Raw genomic sequence first — 27633 nt, 5'->3', positions numbered from 1 at the left:
ATGGAAATTTATGACCTAGAAATGAGGGTAATATTAATGCATCTATGACTTTAAAGTATAAAAATGACTTGAAAAATATTTAGTAAACCAGTGATTTTTCTTTACTGAAAATCAATAAATAACAAAAATATTTTATGCTATATTTTACAAATATGTCTTGCTTTGTTATTTTGAGAAGCAGATAGTAATTAAGAAATGTGCTGTGTAGGCATGTGCAAAACATAAACACAAATTCAAATTTTAATTATTAACATTAGAGATTGCAAAATTACTATATTTTTATTTAGTTCTCGTGTGTTAAAAGGAATAAAATAAAAATAAACAATGGCATTCATCAGGAATAATGACCAGATATTGTAGGTGTATATTTGAACTATGTCAAGTCATTCATTTAGCATTGTCATCCTCTTATGTTGACATCTTGCAACTAAGATTCTCACCATTCTTGCAAAAGCATTAAATACTATTGTATCTATCTATCTATCTATCTATCTATCATATATCTATTTATCTATCTGTCTGTCTATATACACATACAGCACATGTACAAAGGACACTCTGCCTCTATGCTGTGGGAATATCAGGAGAATAGACATGAACACTAGGCTAATTTAAAAAGGAATATAAAATAGAGATATAAGAGGAATGGTGTATAAATAAGGTTAGCAAACTATAGCAGTGTTATTTTGGAATGCATTTAAAAATTTTTTAGCTTCTCCTTAATGTGTGTGATCCTGAATAGATATAGTTCCATATTACGAGTGGAGCAGTAATTACTTCTCCCACTGATACACTAACTCCATCATCTTCTGCTCTTTACATGGGTTGGGTACTGCACGTATTACAAGTTAAAAATAAATATTTTTAACTCGCACACTAACCAGGCATGCGCGAAGAGCAGAAGTTACAATATCACCACTGTGTTAACGTTCTCTCCCATAGACTTCAATGGAGAGAGAAAAGTAAAAAAAAAAAAATAATAACACCCTTAATCGAGCGCTAACCCGAATCGCCATAAGCTCCAACTCTATTAACCCCTAACCCACCACATAGAACACTGAAAAATTCCCACTACACTATTAATCCCTAAACCACCACAACCTCCACCAAAAGTAACACACTACACTATTGAAACTATTGACTGCTAAACTGCCATAATCCCCATTGCAAAGTAACTTAATACACTATTAACCCCTAAACCACCACAATCCCATTGAAAAGTAACCCACTAACATCTAAACCCCCTACCCAGATAACCCCCTAACTTAACACCCCTAAGTAACTCCATAAATATAATAACATTACCTGTAAAAAAAAAAAAAACTATCAATACATTAAAAAAAAAACTTAATTGAAAAAAAAACACCTAATATAAAAAACACCTAAAAAATTGTAACACTAAAGCCCAAAGATGGTACTCCCTGAAGTCCGAATTCCACTAAATTTTGAATGTGAGGTATCCCCTTCAGTTTAACTGTCAAAACAGATATCCAAAACTGTTATCATTATTTAATGTTTGCCTCTTTGGCGTATTTCTAATGGTGGGTTATTTCTATATTTTAAAATATATGCAAGTGCCCTGTGAAGACCCATGCGTCAGTATTTAAACACTATGCATGCTCAAAGAGGTGACTTTGTATTATACTGCCTACTACTGGCTCTCTGAGAACATGTGGTGTTTGATTACGCGTGCACAGGCCCTCACAGGATATGTGCGTATGGCACAGAAAAAACAGTAATCACTTTTATTAAAAGCATTTTTGCTAATGGAAGTAGAAAAATGCTTCTATTTCAAATGGAAGTGTACCTATGCACATTTCATTTTTGACCTTTCTATCCCTTTAAATAAATCCCTAAATACTTGTAAGAGTTCAAATTACTATAAGATAAAATACTCAGCTTTTGTATTTCTGAAACTAGTATGCATATATATTCTAAAACTTTTGAGATCATAATTAATAATATTTTATACTTGTATGTCAAATATTTCAAAATTATTAAAATGATTTAATGTAACATTTGATCATTTTATCTTCCTTTCAAAAACAGTTATCACTCCCTCGAGGCTCCAAATGAGGACATTTTCTTGAAAATGTTCAAATCCAATCTTCTCTGCTTGACTCCAGTGGAGGTTAAACTAGTGTTCAATAAGCTCTCATAGATTTTATGCATTGGAATTCAAGCTTTGTTGATAACCTGGTACATAGTAATTGGTGACATAAAGGACTATTAAAACAAATTGTCTTGATCAAAGAAAAATATATTTTCAAATTTCTAAAAATATGAATATGATTTTAAGTAAATGCAGTTAAATTAAACACATTAAATACAATGGTTAGCTGAATGGAAAAAAAAATAGAAAATGAGTGCTTGGATTTTTATCAAGCATTAAATATCTCAATTATTCTTCATATTTTAATGCTCTCCTCTTTTCAACTTTTCATCCCTGAATCAAAACTCATTACAAATGCTCAAACCATGTCTCTCTTTTGTAATCCCGTAGTCTCATATGGAAATACATGAAATGCTTTCAGATAAGAAATAAATAACCTATAAGGTTATCATAACCTTCTTTAAGGCTATTCTCTTGTTACTTACATTTCTAATATTAATTTTCTTCTATATTTCTGATACTTTTTTCTAGTCATTTCAGAAATGTTTTTTCATCTCCCTTATACTATATAAAACCATCACAGGGAAAATAAATCTATTCTATACCCCCCATATGAATAATAATTATGTTAATTGCCTATTAAAAACTTCCTAATATTTTTGTTAATTTGAACAATTTTATTAATTACTCTTAATCTGTCAATTTTAATTTGAGAATTCTATTTACTCTACATTCAGTAAATATACCCACATCCCATTGCCAAGATGACGTCTCGCTATGGTAAGATGATGTGCGAATGAGAAAAAGAGAAACGATTTAATTGAAATTCGAGACACATAGTGAGATATCATTACAGGTGCAGTAGTTAGATTAAGTGAGAATGAGCCTGTAAACATAGATAAATGTAGAATGTAAATGCATGCCTAATACATATATTGGGTATTGATTATAACAAAGATAAGAAATATGATTGTTAATTCTTTTTAACCCTATCAGTGTGAAGGACAGCAGCTTTCACCGATTTCCCTTCTGTTGTTATCATTTTCTTAGAGCCAAAAAACAGTTGGATCAAAATCTCCTCTTACTTTTGAGTTTTCCCAGGCATTGTTCTCTTATAAAGATGTCACTGTGTCTATGTGGTACATTTTATCAAACACTCGATGGACTAGATGCCTTTCTGTGATCTTATCTTATGCAGCTGCCCTGCATTTTCCATTGCAGAAGCAATTGCATGTGCAGCAGGACCTCCTGCTCTGTGTGAGAGCAGGACTTGTCAATCATCCTGGTCGGACCCAACTAGGATGATTTCACTTTGCCATCATGATTCAAAATATTTTCCTTATCACTTTAATTACCTGCAGCAGTTGATTGGGTCCTATTTGTCTCTCTATTATTCATCATATTAAGTTTCTGACTACATGCTACTTATTTAAAGATAGAGCAAGCTGTTGGTTGTATTATTTAACAAGTAATTGCTGACATGAAATGTGTCATCACTTGTGCTCAGAGTAGGTGTGGTGTTTAAATTGTGTTGCACTGGACATGCAAAGCAAACTGTGTGCATGACACTTAAATAGACTACTAAATGCATATTTTCTAATACAAGTATATTGCAAAAAATACTGTTCAAAATGGAAACACACTCATGTACATTTCCTTTTTGACCATTATTTCCTTTTAAAAAGCAACCACATTTTACTACTTTCTCGCAAAAAATACAGCTACAGTTCTAGTTCAGTCAGTCATTATAAAAATTACTTCTTGGCAAACTGCAATTCAGTCTCTGTTGACCTGATGTCTATTGTTGAGTGAGAATTATTGTCAACAAATGATGAAACTAACTTCCTAGAATGTTGAATGATAAAAAGTAGTAAACTTTTAAACTTCAATATTTAAACATAAAGTGTCAAGAGTCGCACTGTTGTAGTCAGCTGGTAAAGAAGGTGATCTACAAACAGCATGGCTCTTAGGCTTACATGCTAAGGGGGTTCAAGGGGATAGCAATGGAGGAGAGGAAATGGTATAAAGAAAGTTTAGTGTAGGTTGTATGCATCCCTGAACAGTAGAGTCTTTAGGGAGAACTTAAAATTTTCAAAACTAGGGGAGAGTCTTGTGGGGCGAGGCAGAGAGTTCCACAAGATGGGAGCCAGTCTGGAGAAGTCCTGTAAGCGGGAGTGTGAGGAGATAACAAGAGAGGAGGAGAGTAGGAGGTCCTGAGCAGAGCAGACCGGGTTAATGTGTGAGTAAGGGTGTTAGGATTTTTTTTTGCAGTTTTCAAACTCCATTGAGGTCTATGGGAGAATACATTAATGTGGTCATGATATTCAAAATTCTAATTTTTGCATGCAGAGTTTTTGCTTGCTCTAAAACGTTTTTACTTCAAACTTGTAATATGAGCACAACCCACACAAAAAAGCCTATTTCTAGCAAAGATAAAATAGGGCTCCTCTCGTAATCTAGCACAGTGTACAATACTGTATATTGCACTGTGTAATGCAATGTTTAAAAAATAGTTCTTCTTCAAGTTCTATTGATACACAGCAGCAAGGGGATATGGTAACATTTTAATCTCTCTCTTTCTCTATCTCTCTCTCTTTGAGAAAGAGGAAAGCAGATAACTCAGGATGCCTCTCAGTTAAAAAAGGCATACTAGTTTTATATAATGTTTATGTTAGGGTTGCTGAGAAGATAGATGGATGGATGAATAGGTAGATAGATAGATAGATAGATAGATAATGAACGGATGGATGAATAGATAGATACTGTCTATAGATAATGGGTGTATAGATAGAAAGATAATGGATGGTTGAATAGATATATAGATAATGGATGCATAGATAGATAGATAGATAGATAGATAGATAGATAGATAGATAGATGGATAGATGAATAGATACTGTACATAGATAATGGGTTCATAGATAGCTAGATAGATAGATAGATAGATAGATAGATAGATAGATAGATAGATAGAAAGATAATGGATAGATAGATAGATAGATAATGGATGGATCGATGCATAGATAGATAGATAGATAGATAGATAGATAGATAGATAGATAGATAGATAATAGATGAATGGATGAATAGGTAGAGCGATCAATAGATACATAGATAGATAATGAATGGATGGATGAATAGATAGACACTGTATATAGATAATGGGTGCATAGATAGATAGATAGAAAGATAATGGATGGATGCATAGATAGATAGATAGATAGATAGATAGATAGATAGATAATGGATAGATTGATAGATAGATAATGGATGGATGGATAGATTGTTAGATAGATAGATGAATAGATAGATTATAGAGAGATAGATAGATGAATAGATAGATGATAGATGAATAGATAGATGGATGGATGAATACATAGATGACAAATAGGGCTGCATTTATCAAATCACAGATGGACAGAGTTCCCTGCACATGATCATGGTGATCACTGCTTGCATTGCACATGTGTTTTCTTGCGCAGTGCTGCCCCCTTCTCACGTACGACCAAGTGTGTTCTGTGTATTTGAGAGGCTAAGAAGCAGCAGACTACTGACCACTGCTTCTTAACTTGTGGCAAGCAAGCTTGCATGAGTGAACCTGTCCTGCAAAGAATTAAAAGCTTCCACTGCTTGATAAAAGGAGCCCATAGTCTTTATTAGCCACATACCAGTTCCTGCATAAATAACTGGACCACCACAAAACTCAAGTGGTATTATATATACAAAAAAGTAGACATTAACCATGTTAAAATATATATTTTTAAATAATGTTGTTTAAATTATACTTGAGGAAACCTTTTTTGTAGACAAAAAACACAGACAGCAACATTCATTTTTTGTAAACTGCAATTTATGTAACAAGCAGCAAAGAGGATAGTATTATAAATGATGTATCATTATAAAAGTGCATTGGTTTTTAAAGGATAGGAAAGTCAAAAATTAAACTTGCATGATTCAGATAGAGCATGTCATTTTAAGACACTTTTAAATTCACTTGTTTTTCAAATGTGCTTCGTTCTCTTAGTATCCCTTGTTTAAAAATGAATACGCACAAATCATACACTAGTGGGATTTGTTGCTAATTGGTGCCTGCACACATTTGTTTCTTGTGATTGGCTAAATACATGTGTTCATCTAGCTGCTATTAGTGCACACAAAAATCTCCTAGGGTTAGAATTTTTAGATATTATTTATTTTTTAGTTACTATTCATAATATTTACTAAACAGTAAGTTCAATACTAGCTAAAATAAAATCATTATTATTAATATATATTTATATATACCCACTCAAACAAATGCACTCACAGGACTTTTTCAAGAAATAACAGGTTAAATTTAATGAAACGTTTTATGCTGATGAAGGGTAGTGCATACCCGAAAACGTTTCATTAAATTTAAACTTCTGTATATATATTATATATATATATATATATATATATATATATATATATATATATATTATATATAAAAAGGAAAGGGGCAGGGTGGCGCAGAAAACTCAAACTAAAAAATATATAATGAATAAATATAATAAAATATAATACAGTTTATAGTAAAATATTATAGCAATACAAAGTTATAAAATATATATATATAAAATAAATAATATAATATATAGTGTATAGTGTAACAAATGTCCATAAGCTATAAGAAAATCCTAAACGATCAGAGGTAATCAGGAGCACATCAAAATACGGAGAGCAAAGTCTTCAGATGTTAGTCCCCTATTAGATGTGCACTTACTTGAATGAACCTCAATCACAATGAGGTAAGAATGTAGCACTTTCATAAAAGAGTGAGGCACTCCCTGTAGAAAAGATTGAATGATCCACTGGATCTCCCAGAGTGCAGGCTTCTGTATCTTGGAATATGGATAGTAGAATCCTCCAAATGTCCTCGTGCTCTCTTTAGTAAGTAGTAACTTCCAATCTTAGTGATGTCATGACATCACTAAGATTGGCCGAACCCGGAAGTGCTTTGTAAAGGGTGCGAGACACCAACACTGGAATTGGAAGTTACTACTTACTAAGAGAGCACGAGGACATTTGGAGGATTCTACTATCCATATTCCAAGATACAGAAGCCTGCACTCTGGGAGATCCAGTGGATCATTCAATCTTTTCTACAGGGAGTGCCTCACTCTTTTATGAAAGTGCTACATTCTTACCTCATGTGATTGAGGTTCATTCAAGTAAGTGCACATCTAATAGGGGACTAACATCTGAAGACTTTGCTCTCCGTATTTTGATGTGCTCCTGATTACCTCTGATCGTTTAGGATTTCTTATAGCTTATGGACATTTGTTACACTATACACTATATATTATATTATTTATTTTATATTATATATATTTTTATAACTTTGTATTGCTATAATATTTTACTATAAACTGTATTATATTTTATTTATTTATTCATTATATATTTTTTAGTTTGAGTTTTCTGCGCCACCCTGCCCTTTCTTTTTATGTTCTTTATTGAGGAGTGATAGGTCTCCTCTGCTATTTTGGGTTTTGGTAGCTGGATACTTCTTACTGAAATATATATACCTTTATGAGGTGCTGGGTATAGAGGTATATACCTTGTGGCATAGCTTTTATTTGACTGTGAGCGCCCAGGAGTGATTCAGTGGATTCTTTCTACTGGTTCATTTATCTTTTGTCTTTATATATATATATATATATATATATATATATATATATATATATATATATATATTTATTTTTTCTTTTTTTTTGTCTTTCTTGTTATTTTTTACAGCTCCGTGTGGTGGAAACCTGACAGGATCTGCTGGTTTTATCCTTTCACCAAATTTTCCTCACCCCTATCCTCATAGCAGAGACTGTGACTGGACTATAACCGTCAATACTGACTATGTGATTTCTTTTAGCGTTTATCAGGTAACTATTTTTAAACAAAAATAACAATACAATCGTATCGGATTATTAAAGCTAAGTTAAGCATTGCTTCTTAAAAAGTGCTTAATTTGTTCTAGAATGATTACAGCCTAGATTACAAGTGAAGCAACTAATTTATTGAGCTCCTGTAAATGGGCAAAATTCATTCAGACCTCTGGTTAATTTTCAAAATAAACCCCAATTGGCCCCTAACTAAAGAATATCCTTTTTATTAGCAGTTATGAGGGGTTAAAGTTGGCAGGTGTGGGGGTGTTCGCAAAAAAACACACACTGAAAAGTGCCTTTACATAGCGGTCTATAGAAACTGTGTGTTCCCTTTTAAATATGTATGTATATGAATATATACATATAATTTATGTGTTAATGTGTATTATAACATATATTTATATACATACTGTATATATTTACATTCTGCTGCCCACCGCTGTGCGACTTACCCCCTTCGCTGTGATAGTTCTCATGCCTTGTCTCATGGCATGTGAACGAGGCTCCCATTGGAGCCTATGGAAGCGCAATCTCGTGAGTGCAAAGCTTTCATACAATGAACGAGGTCACATTCGCATTGCACCTAACTTGTAATACCAGCACACTATTTGCTAAGTGGAGCGCAAATATTGTTTTCTTGGAAGTGTATTTTGCGATCCTCTTATAATCTAGCCCTAAATAGGAAACTTTCATTCTGGTATACAGTGGATATAAGAAACATTTAAACTTATTTTATTATAGTGTAATTAGAAAGTTACTGCTATTTATATCTATAATATCCATTAAAACTAAAATCACGAAAGCTTTTAAAATCTATAAAATAAAAATATCCTCATGACATAATAGTAATGTTTCTTTTTAAGAAAAAAAAAAAAAGTGTTTTCAATTCAGAGTATATACACTATTGGATTAATAATATCTTGCACAAAAACACATTCAAAGAAATTTTAAGTAGATCATAATTATTAACTAATTTTTGAAGCATTGATCATATTTAACACTGTAAAGTAATTTTTCATATTGATTGTTTTATGGCTGAAATTAAATACCAGAGTGAAGTGTCACATTATATTTTTTGCCTGCCATTTTACTTTCAAAAAGATTTTTTTTTTTTCTCTCTAAATGTAGTTTTTTAAATCGTACAATAAAAGAATAATTATGAAATCCTGTGGTGCCTTGCTATATTACTATTATATTGATTCAATTAGTGTATTTCAAATGTTTTCTTTCTCTCTAGATCTTTTTTGTTTCTTCATATGATTATTATTATATGATTGCCATAATTACTATATTACTTATAAGTGATGGACAGAAAATAAAAACTAATTAAAGTCTTATTACAGATTAATTAGGTATAACATTATCGATCTAAGTATGTACTTTGTTATGTTCAGAGAAACTATTTCTAAATCATCTTACAGGTACAAGCATTCCTGAACTGATTTTCAAAACAGTAAAAGTACAATTTCTACAATGAAGTTTACACACAAAAAAATACATAGGAAAAACAGTTGTTGAGTAAGGTCAAGTTGTCATGAACCTCGTCCACCTAGCCTTGAATTTAGCAACACTGATGAAAGTGGCATAGAGGTTAAGTAGCAAAGGTCTTAAGACTACCAGCTCATGCAAACCTTAAACACTGTGGCTTCAAAACGTCTACCGCAACTTAGAAAATAAATAAATTAATTTTGGAATTTCCATAATCTTCTTTTACTATGTGGCTACAAAATATATATACATGCCCTATAGGTTTGTACAAAACAAAAACAATTTAATGTCAAAACAACTGCTCTGAAACCATTACAAATACACAAGTTCTGCTAAATAGATGATAGATCAATAAGTTGAATGATTTAACAATGTAAGTAATTGGTGGAACACCTGTAACTATTTCATATTGCTGTCTATGATCTATTACAACCGTGTTCAGCTATATTAGCTAAGATTCCTTGCTATCAAGTGATATGAAATCTTGTTCATCTTGAAACATATGTGATGTTTATATGTGGTGATCAATACAATGCAATTTCTCCTCATTATAGCCATAGAGGAAAGTTTAATCCATGCACATTGTAACTCTCTATGGAATATGTGGTGAAATTCTTCTCTCCAAAACAGAAAACCAGGAAGATTCTGGTCGATAACAATTACTATTTATTTATTATTTATTGGTGTTCTTGCATATCTTTGTGTTTTGGAAATTATTTTATAAATATGATAAAAATAATAATTTCATATTCCAGTAAAATATTATTGTACCAAGTGCTCTTCTTAAAATATTAGTTAAAAGATGTATACATTATGTTATATTATCTTAATACTGGTGTATACAGTAATATAGATTCTTAAACATTTCTGAGTCTACATTAAAGTCCAAGACTTGAAAACGTGTTGTATCTGGCAACCACTCTAAGAGGTTTTCAACAGAATACAAAAGGTGTTGCTTTAAAGGGACATTAAACTTCTGGGCACAACTAATCTGTAATAGTTACTACTCACTATAATTTTAAGCAACTTTCTATTTTACTCCTCTTATCAATTTTTCTTGGTTCTCTTAGTATCTTTATTTAAAAAACGTAGGAATGTAAGCTAATGAGCCAGCCATTTTCGGTTCGTCACCTGGGTAGTGCTTGCTGATTGGTGGCTACATTTACAATAAAGAATGTAAGCATATATAATTACTGTATAATTACTTTAATTTATTTTATTATTTTGCAGCTTTAGCATAGAGCCAACTATGACTTCCTCTATATTTATGATGGTCCCGGATGGTAATAGCCCACTTATTGGAAGCTTCCAAGATAAAAAATTACCAGAGAGAATAGAAAGCAGTTCAAACAACATGCATTTGGCTTTCAGAAGTGATGGGACTGTTAGTTTTACTGGGTTCCATTTAGAATACAAAGGTAACGTTTTAAATGTATTTTTTTGGTATGTTTCTAAGTGACAATATATGGTGTACTCTTTATTTGAAAAGTGGAATTTGTAACTGGTTCATCAATGGAAACTCAACAACAAAGAAAAGTGGAAAACACTACCAAAGCTAAAAGTTTAATATTTAAAAAATATTTAAACATTTAATAAATCCCAATTGCAAAATATATTTTCTTCATTTGTGTGCATTTATTCCAACACTTAAGCATAAAAAAATATTTGTATTGCGCAAATATACATTTTAAAATATATGCTGAAAATAAACTAATCTGTGATGTGTAAAATGCGTTGCCCAAATCAGTCAGAAATATAATGTTTATTCTGTATTTCAAAATTGACTGGGAAGAATGTTTAATAGCAGGAACAGAAATATTGTAATTTAAGGTGACTCACATTGATTTTAATAAAAAAAAACGCAATTGACAACTCAGGGATTAAAGTTAACTTTATCAATTGAAGCCGCCTAATAAACACCTAGATTACAAGTTTTGTGCTAAACAGGGTGCGAAACTAACACCAAAAAAGTTGCGTTATTTCACTATTGAAAGCGCTGCCATTACGAGTTACTGAAAAGCCTCCTTGTGCGTACAATATGGTGGTGTTAAGCTCCATAACGCACAAAAGCCAAGGGCTGCTTTGATGTGCTAATGCACGCTTTCCCCCATAGACATCAATGGGGAGAGAGTGTTAGAAAAAAAACTAACACCTGAAGTGAGAAATGAAAAATATCCGTATTGCAGCCCCATTGATGTCTATGGGGAAAAAGAAGTTACATTTAAACCTTACACCCTAACATAAACCCCAAGTCAAAACACTCCTAATCCTCTGCCCCAGACATCGCCGACACCTAAATAAAGTTATTAACCCCTATTCCGCTGCTCCCTGATATCACAGACACTATAATAAAGTTATTAACCCCCTATTCCGCCGCTCCCCGACATCGTTGACACTATAATAAAGTTATTAACCCCTAAACCGCTGGGCCCCCCACATTGCAAAACACTAAATTAAACTATTAACCCCTAACCTAAAACCCCCTAACTTTAAAATAAAATTACAATATAACTATCTTAAATAAATAAAAACTTGTGAAATAAAAATAAACCTAACATTAAACTATAAATTAACCTAACATAACTATTCTAATAAAAAAAAATACTACCAATTAAAAAAATCTAAATTACAAATTTAAAAAACCTAACACTACAAAAAAATAATATAAAAATAAATAAAAATAATAACGCTAAATTACGAAAAAATAAAAAACACTAAGCTTACAAAGAATAATAAACTAAATTTACAAAAATAAAACTATTACACCTAATCCAATAGCCCTATAAAATAAAACAAGCCCCTCCAAAATAAAAACACCCCCTAGCCTACAATAAACTACCAATAGCTCTTAAAAAGGCCTTTTGTAGGGCATTGCCCTAAGTTAAACAGCTCTTTTACCTGTAAAAAAATACAAAGTCCCCACAACAGTAAAACCCACCACCCAACCAACCCCCCAAAATAAAAAAACCTAACTCTAAAAGATACTAAACTACCCATTGCCCCTAAAGGGGCATTTGTATGGGCATTGCCCTTAAATGGGCAGTCAGCTCTTTTTCACTGCCCTAAAAAGGGCATTCATCTCTTTTCCAAGTGCTCATCCCTAATCTTAAAAAAACCCCACCTAAAAATAAAAAATAAAAAAAATAACACTAATCCCAGAATATCTACTCACGGTTCCTGAAGTCCGGACATCCATCTTCATCCAGATGACAAAAAGTCTTCATCCAGGCAGTGACTCCTTCATCCTCGGGGACGTCTTTTATCTTCATCCTAGCGGCGCGGAGCGGAGCTATCCTGGAATCTGAAGACATCCTGTGCGGAGCTTCCTTTTTATACGGTCACCGCCGTACACTGAAGTTGAATGCAAGGTAGCCATTTCAAAATTGTACCTTGAATTCCTATTGGCTGATTTGATTAATCAAAATTCAAATCAGCCAATAAAATGAGAGCTGCTGAAATCCTATTGGAGGTTTAGGGGCTAATAGGTTTATTTAGTGGCGGTGATGTGGGAGGCCGAAGGTTTAGGGGTTAATAACTTTATTATCTTATCAGCAATGTCGGGGAGCGGCGGTTTAGGGGTTAATATATTTAAATAGTGTTGGTGATGTGGGTGGGCAGCAGATTAAGTGTTAATAGGTTTTTTTAATAGTCGCAATGTGGGTTGGCGGCAGATTAGCGGTTAATAAGTTTTAAATAGTGTTTGCAATGTGGGGGTGGTGGAGATTTAGGGGTTAATAGGTAGTTTATGTGTGTTAGTGTACTTTGTAACACTTTAGTTATGAGTTTTGTGAAACATTTTTGTTTTGCAAAATTCATTACTACTGCTCTCAGATGGCGGTATGGATCGTGTCGGTAAAGGCTGTAACGCAAACCTTTTAGTCTGAATGCACAACCTGTAATATCAGCGCTATGGAAATCCCACACAAAAACATATTTTTTTTTAGTGCGGAATGGATGTTGTGTTACAGGCTAAAATGCTTGCGGTATAGCTATACCGTCGCGACTCATAATATGCTTTTCTGGCCATTACGCTGGAATTGCCCTTTTTTCAGCGTTAAAAGCCGTAACACAACACTTGTAATCTAGCTGTCAGTTTATGTAATGTAATTATTAATTAATGTATTTATTTATTAATTTATTTATTGTACTATTTGAACTGTTAAACAGCTCTTGTATGTTATTTCCCCTAAGATAAATATTTGTCAGTTTTGTTTTGTGAAATGTTTTTAACATTGAAGTTTTATTAACTTTTATAATATGAATATTTTATGTCTCCAGTTTAAAACTTGGCATATGTTCTTACATATATATATGTAGAGATAAATAATTTAGTTATTGTTTATATAAACAAAATGTTTACTCTTTATTTTTATTTTTGCAGCTAAATTGCGTGAATCTTGCTTTGATCCTGGAAATATAATGAATGGAACTAGACTTGGAACGGATTATAAACTTGGTTCCACAGTCACATACTACTGTGATGCCGGATATGTGCTTCAAGGATATTCAACACTTACTTGTATTATGGGAGATGATGGAAGACCTGGATGGAACAGAATCTTACCCAGTTGTCATGGTTAGTGAAGCATTTACAAATGTTCCAATAATGATATTACAAAATACCTCATATGTCTGATGATTTAGACAAGCATATTTAAATACATGACATACATTCTTTAAAAATAGTATGCTCTATTTTTAAGCTTAAAAAAGGGTTAATTAATATTCAAATCAACAACAGTGTTCAAACTGTGGGATCTCAAGGGCTGCTATGTGTCTCTTTAAATACAATTAATTTTCTTTTGACCCATATAGGCGCTAAACACAAGCAGCTATAGATATATTTCACATTACAATATTCTTTACATAGAAGAATATGTTCTATTTATTTATAAATACATATTTCTACATATACATGATGGTATTTTGGTACATATATATATATATACCGTATTGTCCCGAGTATAGGCCGCTCCTGATTATAGGCCGCACCCCTAAAGTTTGGTGCCATTTTAAAGAAATTTAATTTTTAACTGCACCCCTGACCCTTTCAGCCCCTCTCCCTCATACACCTCTCTCCCTCCCAAAAAGTATATCCTTACACTCTCAGCCTCCTCCTTCACACAGCTCTAATCTTATGCTCATGCACAGCCCCTCTCATCCTCCCCCCTCTCAAATGCAGACGCTTCCTTAACCTTTTAGCCCCCTCATAACTGTAACAGGCTTCCTCCTCTTAACCCACTTAGGTTCCTTCCTTCACATAGTGCCACTACTCACCCTATTAAGCAGTGGTGTGCTGGCGTGGTGGCTCTGTGTCTCTCCTGTCAGGTTCTGTCAGATTAGATTTTAAATCGCATGCGGACCCGGGCGCACGCGCACTTATAACACTGCTCCTTCATTGGCCAAATGAATCATGGGCATTGTAGTTTTTAAATAAATAAACAGCGCTTACCGTTTTTACCGTATACCCTCACCTGCCTGTCTGGTGTTTGTAGGGAAAATACAGTTAAAGCCAGGCACTCTGCGGAATGCCAGAGGGGGAGGAATACCGGTAATTAGCATTTTCAGTGGCACATTGTTCGTAGGGGCACAATTCTCCCTGTATGAGAGCAGCAGAGAGTAACATCCCGAATGTAGGCCGCACCCCTAGTTTAAGTGCGGCCTATACTCGGGACAATACGGTGTATATATATATATATATATATATATATATATATATAGATACATACAGACATATATAGGAATATTTATTTAAAAATACTTAGAACATATTTTGCTATGTGCAGAACTTTAGAATGTGAAATATCTACAGTAAATACACAGTATAACCCTTTATTAAAAATAAATATTGCATCAATATGCTTTAATATGTTTTCATCTACTAGACTGCAAAGGGCTCCAATATACGTGCATATATGTCAGTGTATGTGTATATATATATATATACACATTTAGGCATGTGTATGTATGCATCTCTATGTTAAGCCATTTGCCTGCCTGAGACCTCTTATTATTAAGCCCTTATATCTTTTTTGTGCAATATTTTTTTTTTAAATGACTTTATTACATGGTGTTATTATAAGTGTAACTGTACTTTTAAATGTATTTTTCCGCTTTTTTGTTTTGCAAAACTGTTAACCAGAGCTCTGAGGTTGCGCTATCCTGACGCACACTAAATTAAATTGCTCTTAAGCGATTGCATTTACTTTCAACTTGTAATCTGAGTGCTACATCCGACACACGCAAACAACTGCGATAAACCCTATATCATTTGTGCCTAACTGTTAGTACGCCACTTGCAATCTGGCCCTATGTAAGTCATTTATAACAATACTAAAAAGTTAAATCATGTTACAAAACTTATTATAAGGGCTGTATTTAAGAAGCTGCCTAAGCAGCTTCGGAGCGCCTTCGGCTGCAGACTTGCATCAGACCGCTACTTCTTACCCATTATGCCAACTGTAAAGTGTCGTTCCTCAAACCCCCCCAGACTTCTCTGACCAGGGAGATTGACATCCACTAAAGGGGGCAGCATTACACACAAGGTGAAGTGTGCAATGTTAAATGTGGGAAGCATATTGCTACCCGCTAACCACGACACCAGGCAGACGGGGAAGAGATTTCCACCCCTGTCTGTCCTGCCCTTGGTAAATGGGCCCCTAAAGCTTCATTTTATAACTTATTTTATTTGATACCAAATTAGCTGAATGCACTGTGATAGATGCCTTAGGCCTAGATTTGGAGTTTTGTCGGTAAGGACCCGCGTAGCTAACGCCGGATTTTTTCTGGCCGCACCATAAAAATAACTCTGGTATTGAGAGTCCACATAAAGGCTGCGTTAGGCTCCAAAAAAGGAGCGTAGAGCATTTTTAACGCAGCTTCAGCTCTCGATACCAGAGATGCTTACGGACGCGGCCAGCCTCAAAAAACGTGCTCGTGCACGATTCCCCCATAGGAAACAATGGGGCTGTTTGAGCTGAAAAAAAACCTAACACCTGCAAAAAAGCTGCGTTCAGCTCTTAACGCAGCCCCATTGTTTGCTATGCGTAAACACTTCCTACATCTGCACCTAACACTCTAACATGTACCCCGAGTCTAAACACCCCTAACCTTACACTTATTAACCCCTATTCTGCCGCCCCCGCTATCGCTGACCCCTGCATATTTTTTTTAACCCCTAATCTGCCCCTCCGTAAACCGCCGATACTTACATTATCCCTATGTACCCCTAATCTGCTGCCCCTAACACCGCCGACCCCTATATTATATTTATTAACCCCTAATCTGCCCCCCACAACGTCGCCTCCACCTGCCTACACTTATTAACCCCTAATCTGCCGACCGGACCGCACCGCTACTATAATAAAGTTATTTAACCCCTAATCCGGCCTCACTAACTCTATAATAAATAGTATTAACCCCTAATCTGCCCTCCCTAACATCGCCGACACCTAACTTCAATTATTAACCCCTAATCTGCCGACCGGAGCTCACCGCTATTCTAATAAATGTATTAACCCCTAAAGCTAAGTCTAACACTAACACCCCCCTAACTTAATATAATTTTAATCTAACGAAATTAATAAACTCTTATTAAATAAAATTATTCCTATTTAAAGATAAATACTTACCTGTAAAATAAATCCTAATATAGCTACAATATAAATTATAATTACATTGTAGCTATTTTAGGATTAATATTTATTTTACAGGTAACTTTGTATTTATTTTAACCAGGTACAATAGCTATTTAATAGTTACCTAGTTAAAATAATTACAACATTACCTGTAAAATAAATCCTAACCTAAGTTACAATTAAACCTAACACTATACTATAATTAAATTAATTAAATAAAATACCTACAATTACCTACAATTAAACCTAACACTACACTATCAATAAATTAATTAAATACAATATCTACAAATAACTACAATGAAATAAACTAACTAAAGTACAAAAAATAAAAAGAACTAAGTTACAAAAAATAAAAAAATATCTACAAACATAAGAAAAATATTACAACAATTTTAAACTAATTACACCTACTCTAAGCCCCCTAATAAAATAACAAAGACCCCCAAAATAAAAAATGCCCTACCCTATTCTAAATTAATAAAGTTCAAAGCTCTTTTACCTTACCAGCCCTGAACAGGGCCCTTTGCGGGGCATGCCCCAAGAAGTTCAGCTCTTTTGCCTTTAAAAAAAAAACATACAATACCCCCCCCCCAACATTACAACCCACCACCCACATACCCCTAATCAAAGCCAAACCCCCCTTAAATAAACCTAACACTAAGCCCCTGAAGATCATCCTACCTTGTCTTCACCTCACCAGGTATCACCGATCCGTCCTGGCTCCAAAATCTTCATCCAACCCCAAGCGGGGACTGGCGATCCATCATCCGGTGGCTGAAGAGGTCCAGAAGAGGCTCCAAAGTCTTCATCCTATCCGGGAAGAAGAGGCGATCCGGACCGGCAACCATCTTGATCCAAGCAGCATCTTCTATCTTCATCCGATGACGACCGGCTCCATCCTGAAGACCTCCACCGCGGACCCATCTTCTTCCGGCGACGTCCTTTAAGGGACGTCATCCAAGATGGCGTCCCTCGAATTCCGATTGGCTGATAGGATTCTATCAGCCAATCGGAATTAAGGTAGGAATATTCTAATTGGCTGATGGAATCAAGTTCAATCCGATGGAGCCGGTCGTCATCGGATGACGATAGAAGATGCTGCTTGGATCAAGATGGTTGCCGGTCCGGATCGCCTCTTCTTCCCGATAGGATGAAGACTTTGGAGCCTCTTCTGGACCTCTTCAGCCACCGGATGATGGATCGCCAGCCCCTGCTTGGGTTGGATGAAGATTTTGGAGCCAGGACGGATCGGTGATACCTGGTGAGGTGAAGACAAGGTAGGATGATCTTCAGGGGCTTAGTGCTAGGTTTATTTAAGGGGGGTTTGGGTTAGATTAGGGGTATGTGGGTGGTGGGTTGTAATGTTGGGGGGGTATTGTATGGTTTTTTTTTACAGGCAAAAGAGTTGAACTTTTTGGGGCATGCCCCGCAAAGGGCCCTGTTCAGGGCTAGTAAGGTAAAAGAGCTTTGAACTTTATTAATTTAGAATAGGGTAGGAGATTTTTTATTTTGGGGGTCTTTGTTATTTTATTAGGGAGCTTAGAGTAGGTGTAATTAGTTTAAAATTGTTGTAATATTTTTCTTATGTTTGTAAATATTTTTTTATTTTTTGTAACTTAGTTCTTTTTTATTTTTTGTACTTTAGTTAGTTTATTTCATTGTAGTTATTTGTAGATATTGTATTCAATTAATGTATTGATAGTGTAGTGTTAGGTTTAATTGTAGGTAATTATAGGTATTTTATTTAATTAATTTAATGATAGCATAGTGTTAGGTTTAATTGTAACTTAGGTTAGGATTTATTTTACAGGTAATTTTGTAATTATTTTAACTAGGTAACTATGAAATAGTTCTTAACTATTTAATAGCTATTGTACATGGTTAAAATAATTACAAAGTTGCCTGTAAAATAAATATTAATCCTAAAATAGCTACAATGTAATTATAATTTATATTGTAGCTATATTAGGATTTATTTTACAGGTAAGTATTTATCTTTAAATAGGAATAATTTATTTAATAAGAGTTAATTCATTTCGTTAGATTAAAATTATATTTAACTTAGGGGGTTGTTAGTGTTAGGGTTAGACTTAGCTTTAGGGGTTAATACATTTATTAGAATAGCGGTGAGCTCCGGTCGACAGATTAGGGGTTAATAATTGAATTTAGGTGTCGGCGATGTTAGGGAGGGCAGATTAGGGGTTAATACTATTTATTATAGGGTTAGTGAGGCGGATTGGGGGTTAATAACTTTATTATAGTAGCGGTGCGGTCCGCTCGGCAGATTAGGGGTTAATAAGTGTAGGCAGGTGGAGGCGACGTTGAGGGGTGCAGATTAGGGGTTAATAAATATAATATAGGGGTCGGCGGTGTTAGGGGCAGCAGATTAGGGGTACATAGCTATAATGTAGGTGGCGGCGCTTTGCGGTCGGCAGATTAGGGGTTAATTATTGTAGGTAGCTGGCGGCGACGTTGTGGGGGGCAGATTAGGGGTTAATAAATATAATACAGGAGTCGGCGGTGTTAGGGGCAGCAGATTAGGGGTACATAAGTATAACGTAGGTGGCGTCGGCAGATTAGGGGTTAAAAAAAATTAATTGAGTGGCGGCGATGTGGGGGGACCTCGGTTTAGGGGTACATAGGTAGTTTATGGGTGTTAGTGTACTTTAGAGTACAGTAGTTAAGAGCTTTATGAACCGGCGTTAGCCCAGAAAGCTCTTAACTACTGACTTTTTTCCTGCGGCTGGAGTTTTGTCGTTAGATTTCTAACGCTCACTTCAGCCACGACTCTAAATACCGGAGTTAGAAAAATCCCATTGAAAAGATAGGATACGCAATTTACGTAAGGGGATCTGCGGTATGAAAAAGTCGCGGCTGAAAAGTTAGCGTTAGACCCTTTTTTGAGTGACTCCAAATACCGGAGTTAGCCTAAAACCAGCGTTAGGAGCCTCTAACGCTGGTTTTCACGGCTACCGCCAAACTCCAAATCTAGGCCTTAGTTTGCCATCTGTATAGCTGTAGTTCATAGATAAATACTTGTAAATTCAGTTTTTAATCCTTCTGAGACTGATAAATTGAGTAACATTTTGTTTTGTATTTATAACATCTATTATTTATTTACTTCTGATGATCAATTAATTCCAAAGCCTGTACAAAGCACTTTGAGTTTCCTTAGAATTAAATGTACTATATGAATAAAACAACTAATTAATGTTTGTCAATATTCTGTGAGTAGAATTTAAATGTAAAGCAATTACTGTTATGAGTTTGTGTGTATTTATATGTACAGGTTAATACATCAGTAATTAAGCACCGCATTGCAAAATATCTGTTTAAACATCCGTTATAATAATTTAAAGTTTTGTAAACCATAAGCATTTCCATGATACATTTCTTGTAAATCCTGGTCGAAACAATGTTTCTGATCTCCTTTCTGTGGTCAAATAAAACAGGTTTATTATTATTATTATTATTATTATTAGTTAGTTAGTTGTACAGCGCCAACACATTCTTCAGCATTATAACATACAGTAGGTATAACATGGAAAGGTAGCTTTCATAAGACTAAATGGGTGGATGGCCCGGCCAAGAGTTGGACTGTTGAATGTCACCTTATATAAAGGTGGTCTTCAAAATAGCTTGGCTTGTAGGCTTACATGCTATGTTTCTAATGTCAAATTTACAATACAAACTACTGGACAATGATTTCCCTTGCTGTACCCCTTTACCTGTTCTATAGTGAGAACAATTTAAAAAAAAAATGACAATTGACTTTCATTTTCAAATTTACTTCCCTCACATGCTATTCTTTGTTGAAGAGCACATATTTTTAGCACTGTATGGCAGCATTTTTTTAAACACTTTTGAGCACTAGATGGCAGAAATGCTTGCACAATATATAACATTATTAAAAGTATTCTTGCAAAACTGCTGCCATTTAGTGCTCCAGGCACCAGCTTGTGACCTACCTAGGTATGCTCTTAAAAAATGGATACTAAGAGAACAAAGTACACTTGATAAAAGATGTACAGTAGATTTGAATTTTCTTTTAAAGTGCCTTTTATCTGAATCATTAAAGAAAATTAAAATTGGGTTTCATGTTCCTTAAAAAAAAATCTACATTAAAACTGGTTGCATCTTCTATGCAGCTGTGTATTGGTGGATGAATTTATCCACTAATCAGCACGCACAACCCTGTTTGTTCACCAAAAATGGGCCGCATCTAAACTTACATTTTGTATTCCAAATAAAGACACCAAGAGAATGAAGAAAATTTGATAATAGGAGTAAATTAGAAAGTTGCTTAAAATGTCATGCTCTGTCTGAATCACGAAAGAAAAAAATTGGGTTCAGTGCCCCATAATTCTGAGACACACACGGCTTGTCCATGCAAAGAAATAAAATATTTCTCATTGTAGAATGAACCATTAAATGGGTCAGAGTTCCCAATTCACAGTGTAGGCACACTGACTGTTTGCAGGCCAAATGCCTGATGATTGCATTATTGTAAATACGGCTTTTTGTGAGCATTGGGTTAGAGCGCAATCAAAAACGTTTTACTTTTAACTTGTAATACGCATGGTATTTGATGAGCACAACGTTGAGTGGAGTTAGCGCGTGATCGATAATTAGCGCTCCACTCGTAATCTAGCACTAATTGTGGAAAGACAGAGAATGAAGTTGAATGCAACATGGATCAATATTGAAGGTTAGGTAGTTCTTACAAGCTGCGGACATCCTTGAGCAAATATACAGCAGTCAATGAAAACAAAGTTAATGCAGAAATGCATATTCCAGTGAACTGTAGAGCGAGCTTTTAACAAAAAAAAATAAGAGTGAGCTGATTTTAATAGTAAATTAAGAAAAAATTAATTAATCAATGATTATTAATTGAATTCTAAATTAAATATTGAGTTTGAATAAAATGTTCTTTGAGAAGCATTTGGTGTTTTATATATATATATATATATATATATATATATATATATATATATATATATATATATATATGTATAAATATATATAAATACATATACATATATATATATATAATCAGTTTTTTACATCATATATAAAGGTATAAAAAGGTACATATATATATTTTTTTTTAAAAAATGACATGATTTTAAATTAATCCCTTAACGAACGCTGTACGTCTGTGGTCATTAAGGGATTGTCTGGTGTAATAACGTTGGTCTTGCAGCTAGCGGCAATACTGCGCTATTAGACCCTCCCTGCCTCCTGCAGGCTTGCTAGACACCATCATGGAAAGTTTAGAAAAGGAGAGGGGAAAAAAGAAGAATTATTAGCACACTTATTCCTGAGATTTAGATAATAGCAAATTACTGTGGATGATGACTAAGAGTAAATAAAATGTAACTTTTATTAGTAAATCATGCATAAAAAATATATATAATGGTGGATGGAATGAACCATCTAACCATAGCACACAATAAAAACAAAAAGAACCACATGAATATCCCATCAAGAGACTAACTTCTCATATATCCAGCTAAAAATATATATCTATATTATATCTATGATAGCCAGGCATCCGACTTACGGATAGGTTTAGGGTTAACGGTTTTGACGCTCGATTGATGCATGTAGCGGGGGATGTTTACCCTTATTATATATAGAATGTTGGTGCAAAACCATTTGTAACCTGATACTTATACTTATATTGATATAATATAGATATATATATTTAGCTGGATATATGGGAAGTTAGTCTCTTGATGAGAAATTCATGTGGTTCTTTTTGTTTTAAATGTGTGCTATGGTTACATCCACCGTTATATATATTTTTTATTCAGGATTTAATAATAAAAGTTACATTTTATTTACTCTTAGTCCTCATCCACAGTAATGTGCTATTATCTAAATCTCAGGAATAAGTGTGCTAATAAAAATTCTTTTCCCCCTCTCCTTTTCTAAACTCATGTTTTGGCATTAGGCACTGCCCCCATAAGGATACATAGGGGTCTATCTATCAAGCTCCGTATGGAGCTTGAAGCCCTGTGTTTCAGACATCGCCGCAATTCAACCCGATCGAATACGATCGGGTTGATTGACCCCCCCTGCTAGCGGCCAATTGGCCGCAAATCTGCTGGGGGCAGCGTTGCACCAGCAGTTCACAAGAGCTGCTGGTGTAATGCTGAATGCAGAGAGCGTATTGATCTCCGCATTCAGCGAGGTCTGTCGGACATGATCTGCAATGTTGGATCATGTCCGTTAGGCCTTTTATAAATAGACCCCATTGGCTTACCTGAGGGGGATATCTGCCCTGTTTTTTAGATTCATCTAACCCACCTTACCCTGAGTATACTTAGGGACTTTTTACCATCATAGAAAGACCAGCAACATATATTGTTCATTAAAGGGATACTAAACCCAATTTTTTTCTTTAATGATTCAGATAGAGCATGCAATTTTAAGTAACTTTCTATTTTACTCCTACTATATTTATTTAAAAAGCAGGAATTTAAAGCTTAGTAGCCAGTCCATTATAGGTTCAACACCTTGGATAGTGCTTGCTTATTGGTGGCTACATTTAGCAAACCAATAATCACTCATAACCCAGGTTCTCAACCAAATATGGACTGGCTCTTAAGCTTTACATTCCTGCTTTTTAAATAAAGATAGCAAGAGAACAAATAAAATTGATAATAGGAGTAAAATAGAAAGTTGCTTAAAATTGCATGCTCTATCTGAATTATTAAAGAAAAAAAATGGGTTTTGTGTTCCTTTAAGTTAAACAAATGTATAAAATAAACCTAAGATAGATAGATAGATAGATAGATAGATAGATAGATAGATAGATAGACAGACAGACAGATCACATTTTATTATAACATTAAGAGAAAATGTTCAGGTTTATTTTATAATTTTGTTTAATTTAAGTCATTTAAAAAAAAAAAAAATATTTTCCTTTATGGGTTTTTTTTATGATTGAAGTTAAAGGGACACTGAACCCAATTTGTTTCTTTCGTGATTCAGATAGAGCATAACATTTTAAGCAACTTTCTAATTTACTCCTTTTATCAAATTTTCTTTATTCTTTTGGTATCTTTATTTGAATGTAAGTTTAGATGCCGGCCCATTTTTGCTGAACAACCTGGGTTGTTCTTGCTGATTGGTGGATAAATTCATCCACCAATAAAAAGTGCTGTCCAGAGTCTGAACCAAAAAAAAACTTAGATGCCTTTTTTTTTTTTTAAATAAAGATAGCAAGAGAACGAAGACAAATTGATAGTAGGAGTAAAATAGAAAGTTGCTTAAAATGGCATGCTCTATCTGAATTACGGAAGAAAACATTTGGCTTCAGTGTCCCTTTAAACCTCAAACCTTTTTTGCAAGCTTTTGTATTCTTGTTTTAGCATATTTTTATTTCTCTCTTTATCAGCTTCTACATCAATATACAGTATGTGATTAAGTCCTGACTTTTTGATCTGAATAGATTTTAAAAATTCAATAAAAAAATGCATTAAGCATAGACTTAGTCTTGAAAAAAAAAATGACATGCCTTTGCAAAGATTTTCCTTTCAAATGTCCTTGAAGCCTACCTAATAAGTTTGGGATGTGAACCAAATCCACAATTCTCATTCTATTATGAATGCATGCAAAGATTATCCAGTGTAATATACTAAACCATTTGGCAATGGATGATGGCCGTTAAGAGCAAGATGTAATTAAAGTATGTAGATGAAACATTCATGCTACAAAAGAATGACAAGTGATAATGTTTGCCAGTATTACCAGAAAGGATATTTCATTTCAAAATTATCATTATATTATTATATCCGCAGTTTACACCAATGTTCCAAGCTGACTTATATAGAAGGTGAAAAAAATCCCATAGGACCACAATAGATTTTGTATATCACATTATTATAACACTGAAATTATTAATCCAAACATTCATTTTCAGTAGTTTTATAGTCATTTTCAAAATGTATTAACTAAAGAAACACCATTTGGTTACGTAAAACAGTAAAAACAAGAATTATTTTGTCTAGAAATAGAAAATTTAAGAATCATTCATGCTAAATCAGTATGTTGTGTGCACCGATAGCTATTTTGCATTATATTGCATTCTGATGTATATGTTATATACAGTATATGGGCTCCATGTATGAAGCAGCGAAAGCTGCTCCGGAGCCCTTGCGGGTCAGATTCACATATGCGAGCCTGCTTCCCACAATGTAAGAAGCAGCGGTATTTAGACCGCTGCTTCTTACACCCTATGCCACCTCTGAGGTGGTGAGGGAAAATCATTCAAATTGATTGGTCGCGTGAATGAAGGGGCGGGCATTACACAGTATATAATTTAGAATCTAGGGAGCGCCTCAAATTGGGCTGGGATATATGCACATAAAACGTTGATGGGTATTTAGAAAAGTTTCACAGGTTTATTCATACAAACACGATAAAAACAATTTAAAAATGTAAAAAATATATGAAATTGCGATCGAAGTGGGTTGAAATTACTCAACTTATTAGATATATATCCTCTTATACATTAACTTTTATGGTATCAGACAGGATGGTGATACACAAGTGTAAAAGAATAAGAAGTATAGAGGATATAAAAAATAAAAAAGTCTTTCATGGATCCATGAGTACAGTAAAAAATATATGAATAAAACCATATAGCAGGTATAGAAATACAATCTTCAAAAATTATCAAAAATTAAGATACTAAAAACATACAATATAGTTAACGATTCCTAAATATAATAATTATGTAAACAGTGTGTAGTGTCTCCTATGTGTATTAGACAATCCCTGATATTAGGGTAATTAGTTCCAAGTTCCTTGGGGGCAATTCTGCCCTATGGTGAGTCGATCCTAGGGGGTATAGCTGTGAAGGTGTCCAAGAAGTTTGACTTAGTGAAGGGTGATGTAAAATGTAAAAATGTGGAAAAAACAAATAGAAAAATAATGTCCTAGTGCTGTGTTCAATGGCAATAAAACTCAGATCCAAAAAAAAAAATAATTTTGTGACAAAAATAAGTGGGAAGTAGAGAAAAGTTGAAAAAAGTGAAAAAATAATCGTTTTAATGCCCCAATTCCAAAATCCAAACAGATTTATAATAAAAAATCCAAATAGAAACGAATAAGATTCCCAGTGTACCTGTGGAATATAAAACAAAAACAAATAGTGCAATAACGTTTAGGAAATCCTTAGTATAAATGAAATGAGGCTTACCATCAATAGCCAACGTGTTTCGGCCCTTCCTTGGGCCTTTTTCAAGACTGTAAGGTCTTTAGCGGTATTTAGACCGCTGCTTCTTACACCCTATGCCACCTCTGAGGTGGCGAGGGAAAATCATTCAAATTGATTGGTCGCGTGAATGAAGGGGCGGGCATTACACACTCAGATGAGTGTGTAATGATACATATGGGCAAGCGGATCAATAGATCCGCTGCCTGTTTGTAGCGAAGGTGGGCGGATAGCTTCGCAAGTTGAGAAGCTGTCCGCCCACCGCTTAGTACATAAGGCCCCATGTGTTAATCAACAAGGTGATTGGTCATATAAGTAGGAAGGAACTAAATAAGTTTCAATGATTATTATCAACTAATTGATTGTTTCCAGCATATAACTGGAAACAAAGTTTTAAAATGAGACAGAACATAATATTTAAAAACTGAAAGCTGCCCTAAACAAATATTTCACTATCAGATTCCATGTTTTGGCTCCAAGTAACTGATAAAATATGATTGCAACTAACAAAAACAAACAAACAATAGACTTATTTTTAATCCCTGAATTAGAATACATGGAAGGTGTTAGTATGCTTAAAAACACGCTAAAGAACACAATACTTATAGCATAATATATATTTTATATTGTTTTTCACTTACATATTAATGTTTTTTTTTAAGTTTCTTAACACAAATATCCATAAAGATTACTTTACTTTTGTAGCCAGTTTATTTTCATTATTTATTTTTTATCTCAATTTAAACAAATAAAACAAATAATGTATGCTTTCTTTGTAGTGCTTGAATATGGCAATATATTTACATAAATAGAATATATAGGATAAACTGGGAGATTTTAATTGTATTTAATAATATAGACTAAAATTGTAATTTATGCATAATTATTTAAAACTCTGTCTGTCTGTCCTTTCTAAATTTGCTTTATGAAATTCTTAATATGCTTATACCTTTTGAATTTGCCTTTCAGTGTCCTTAGAAAAATTGCAAATCTACTCAGCATTCTGTAGTTATTTAGTTATAATACCATAAAATGACATTTCTTACTGTGCAAAATGAGAAATATGTATTATGTCTATATTAAAACTTACCTCTTTGATTTTTTTTAAAACTACAGCACAGTGGCAGACAACTTCATCTATGCTTTAGAACATGCAAATTCATTTAGTAGAGGCTAAGAAATAAAGCATAACTATGTTAATACAGGTTGCTTAATCATGTGCCTTAATTTGTAAACAGATGACCACACTTCATTGGCATACAA

General features: G+C 34.0%; 1 protein-coding gene across 1 annotated transcript in view; it reads left to right on the top strand.

Annotated features, from left to right (window-relative positions):
* CSMD3 (CUB and Sushi multiple domains 3) overlaps positions 1–27633 on the top strand; it is a 1747434-nt gene that overhangs the window by 1031302 nt on the left and 688499 nt on the right. The window contains 4 exon segments of the mRNA XM_053715303.1: positions 7874–8013; positions 10741–10779; positions 10781–10922; positions 13886–14080. Of these exon segments, the coding sequence (XP_053571278.1) occupies positions 7874–8013; positions 10741–10779; positions 10781–10922; positions 13886–14080 (516 nt within the window).

The sequence above is a fragment of the Bombina bombina genome, chromosome 5, assembly GCF_027579735.1.
Source record: "Bombina bombina isolate aBomBom1 chromosome 5, aBomBom1.pri, whole genome shotgun sequence".
NCBI lineage: Eukaryota > Metazoa > Chordata > Amphibia > Anura > Bombinatoridae > Bombina > Bombina bombina.
This window is presented reverse-complemented; position numbering and strand designations above follow the sequence as displayed.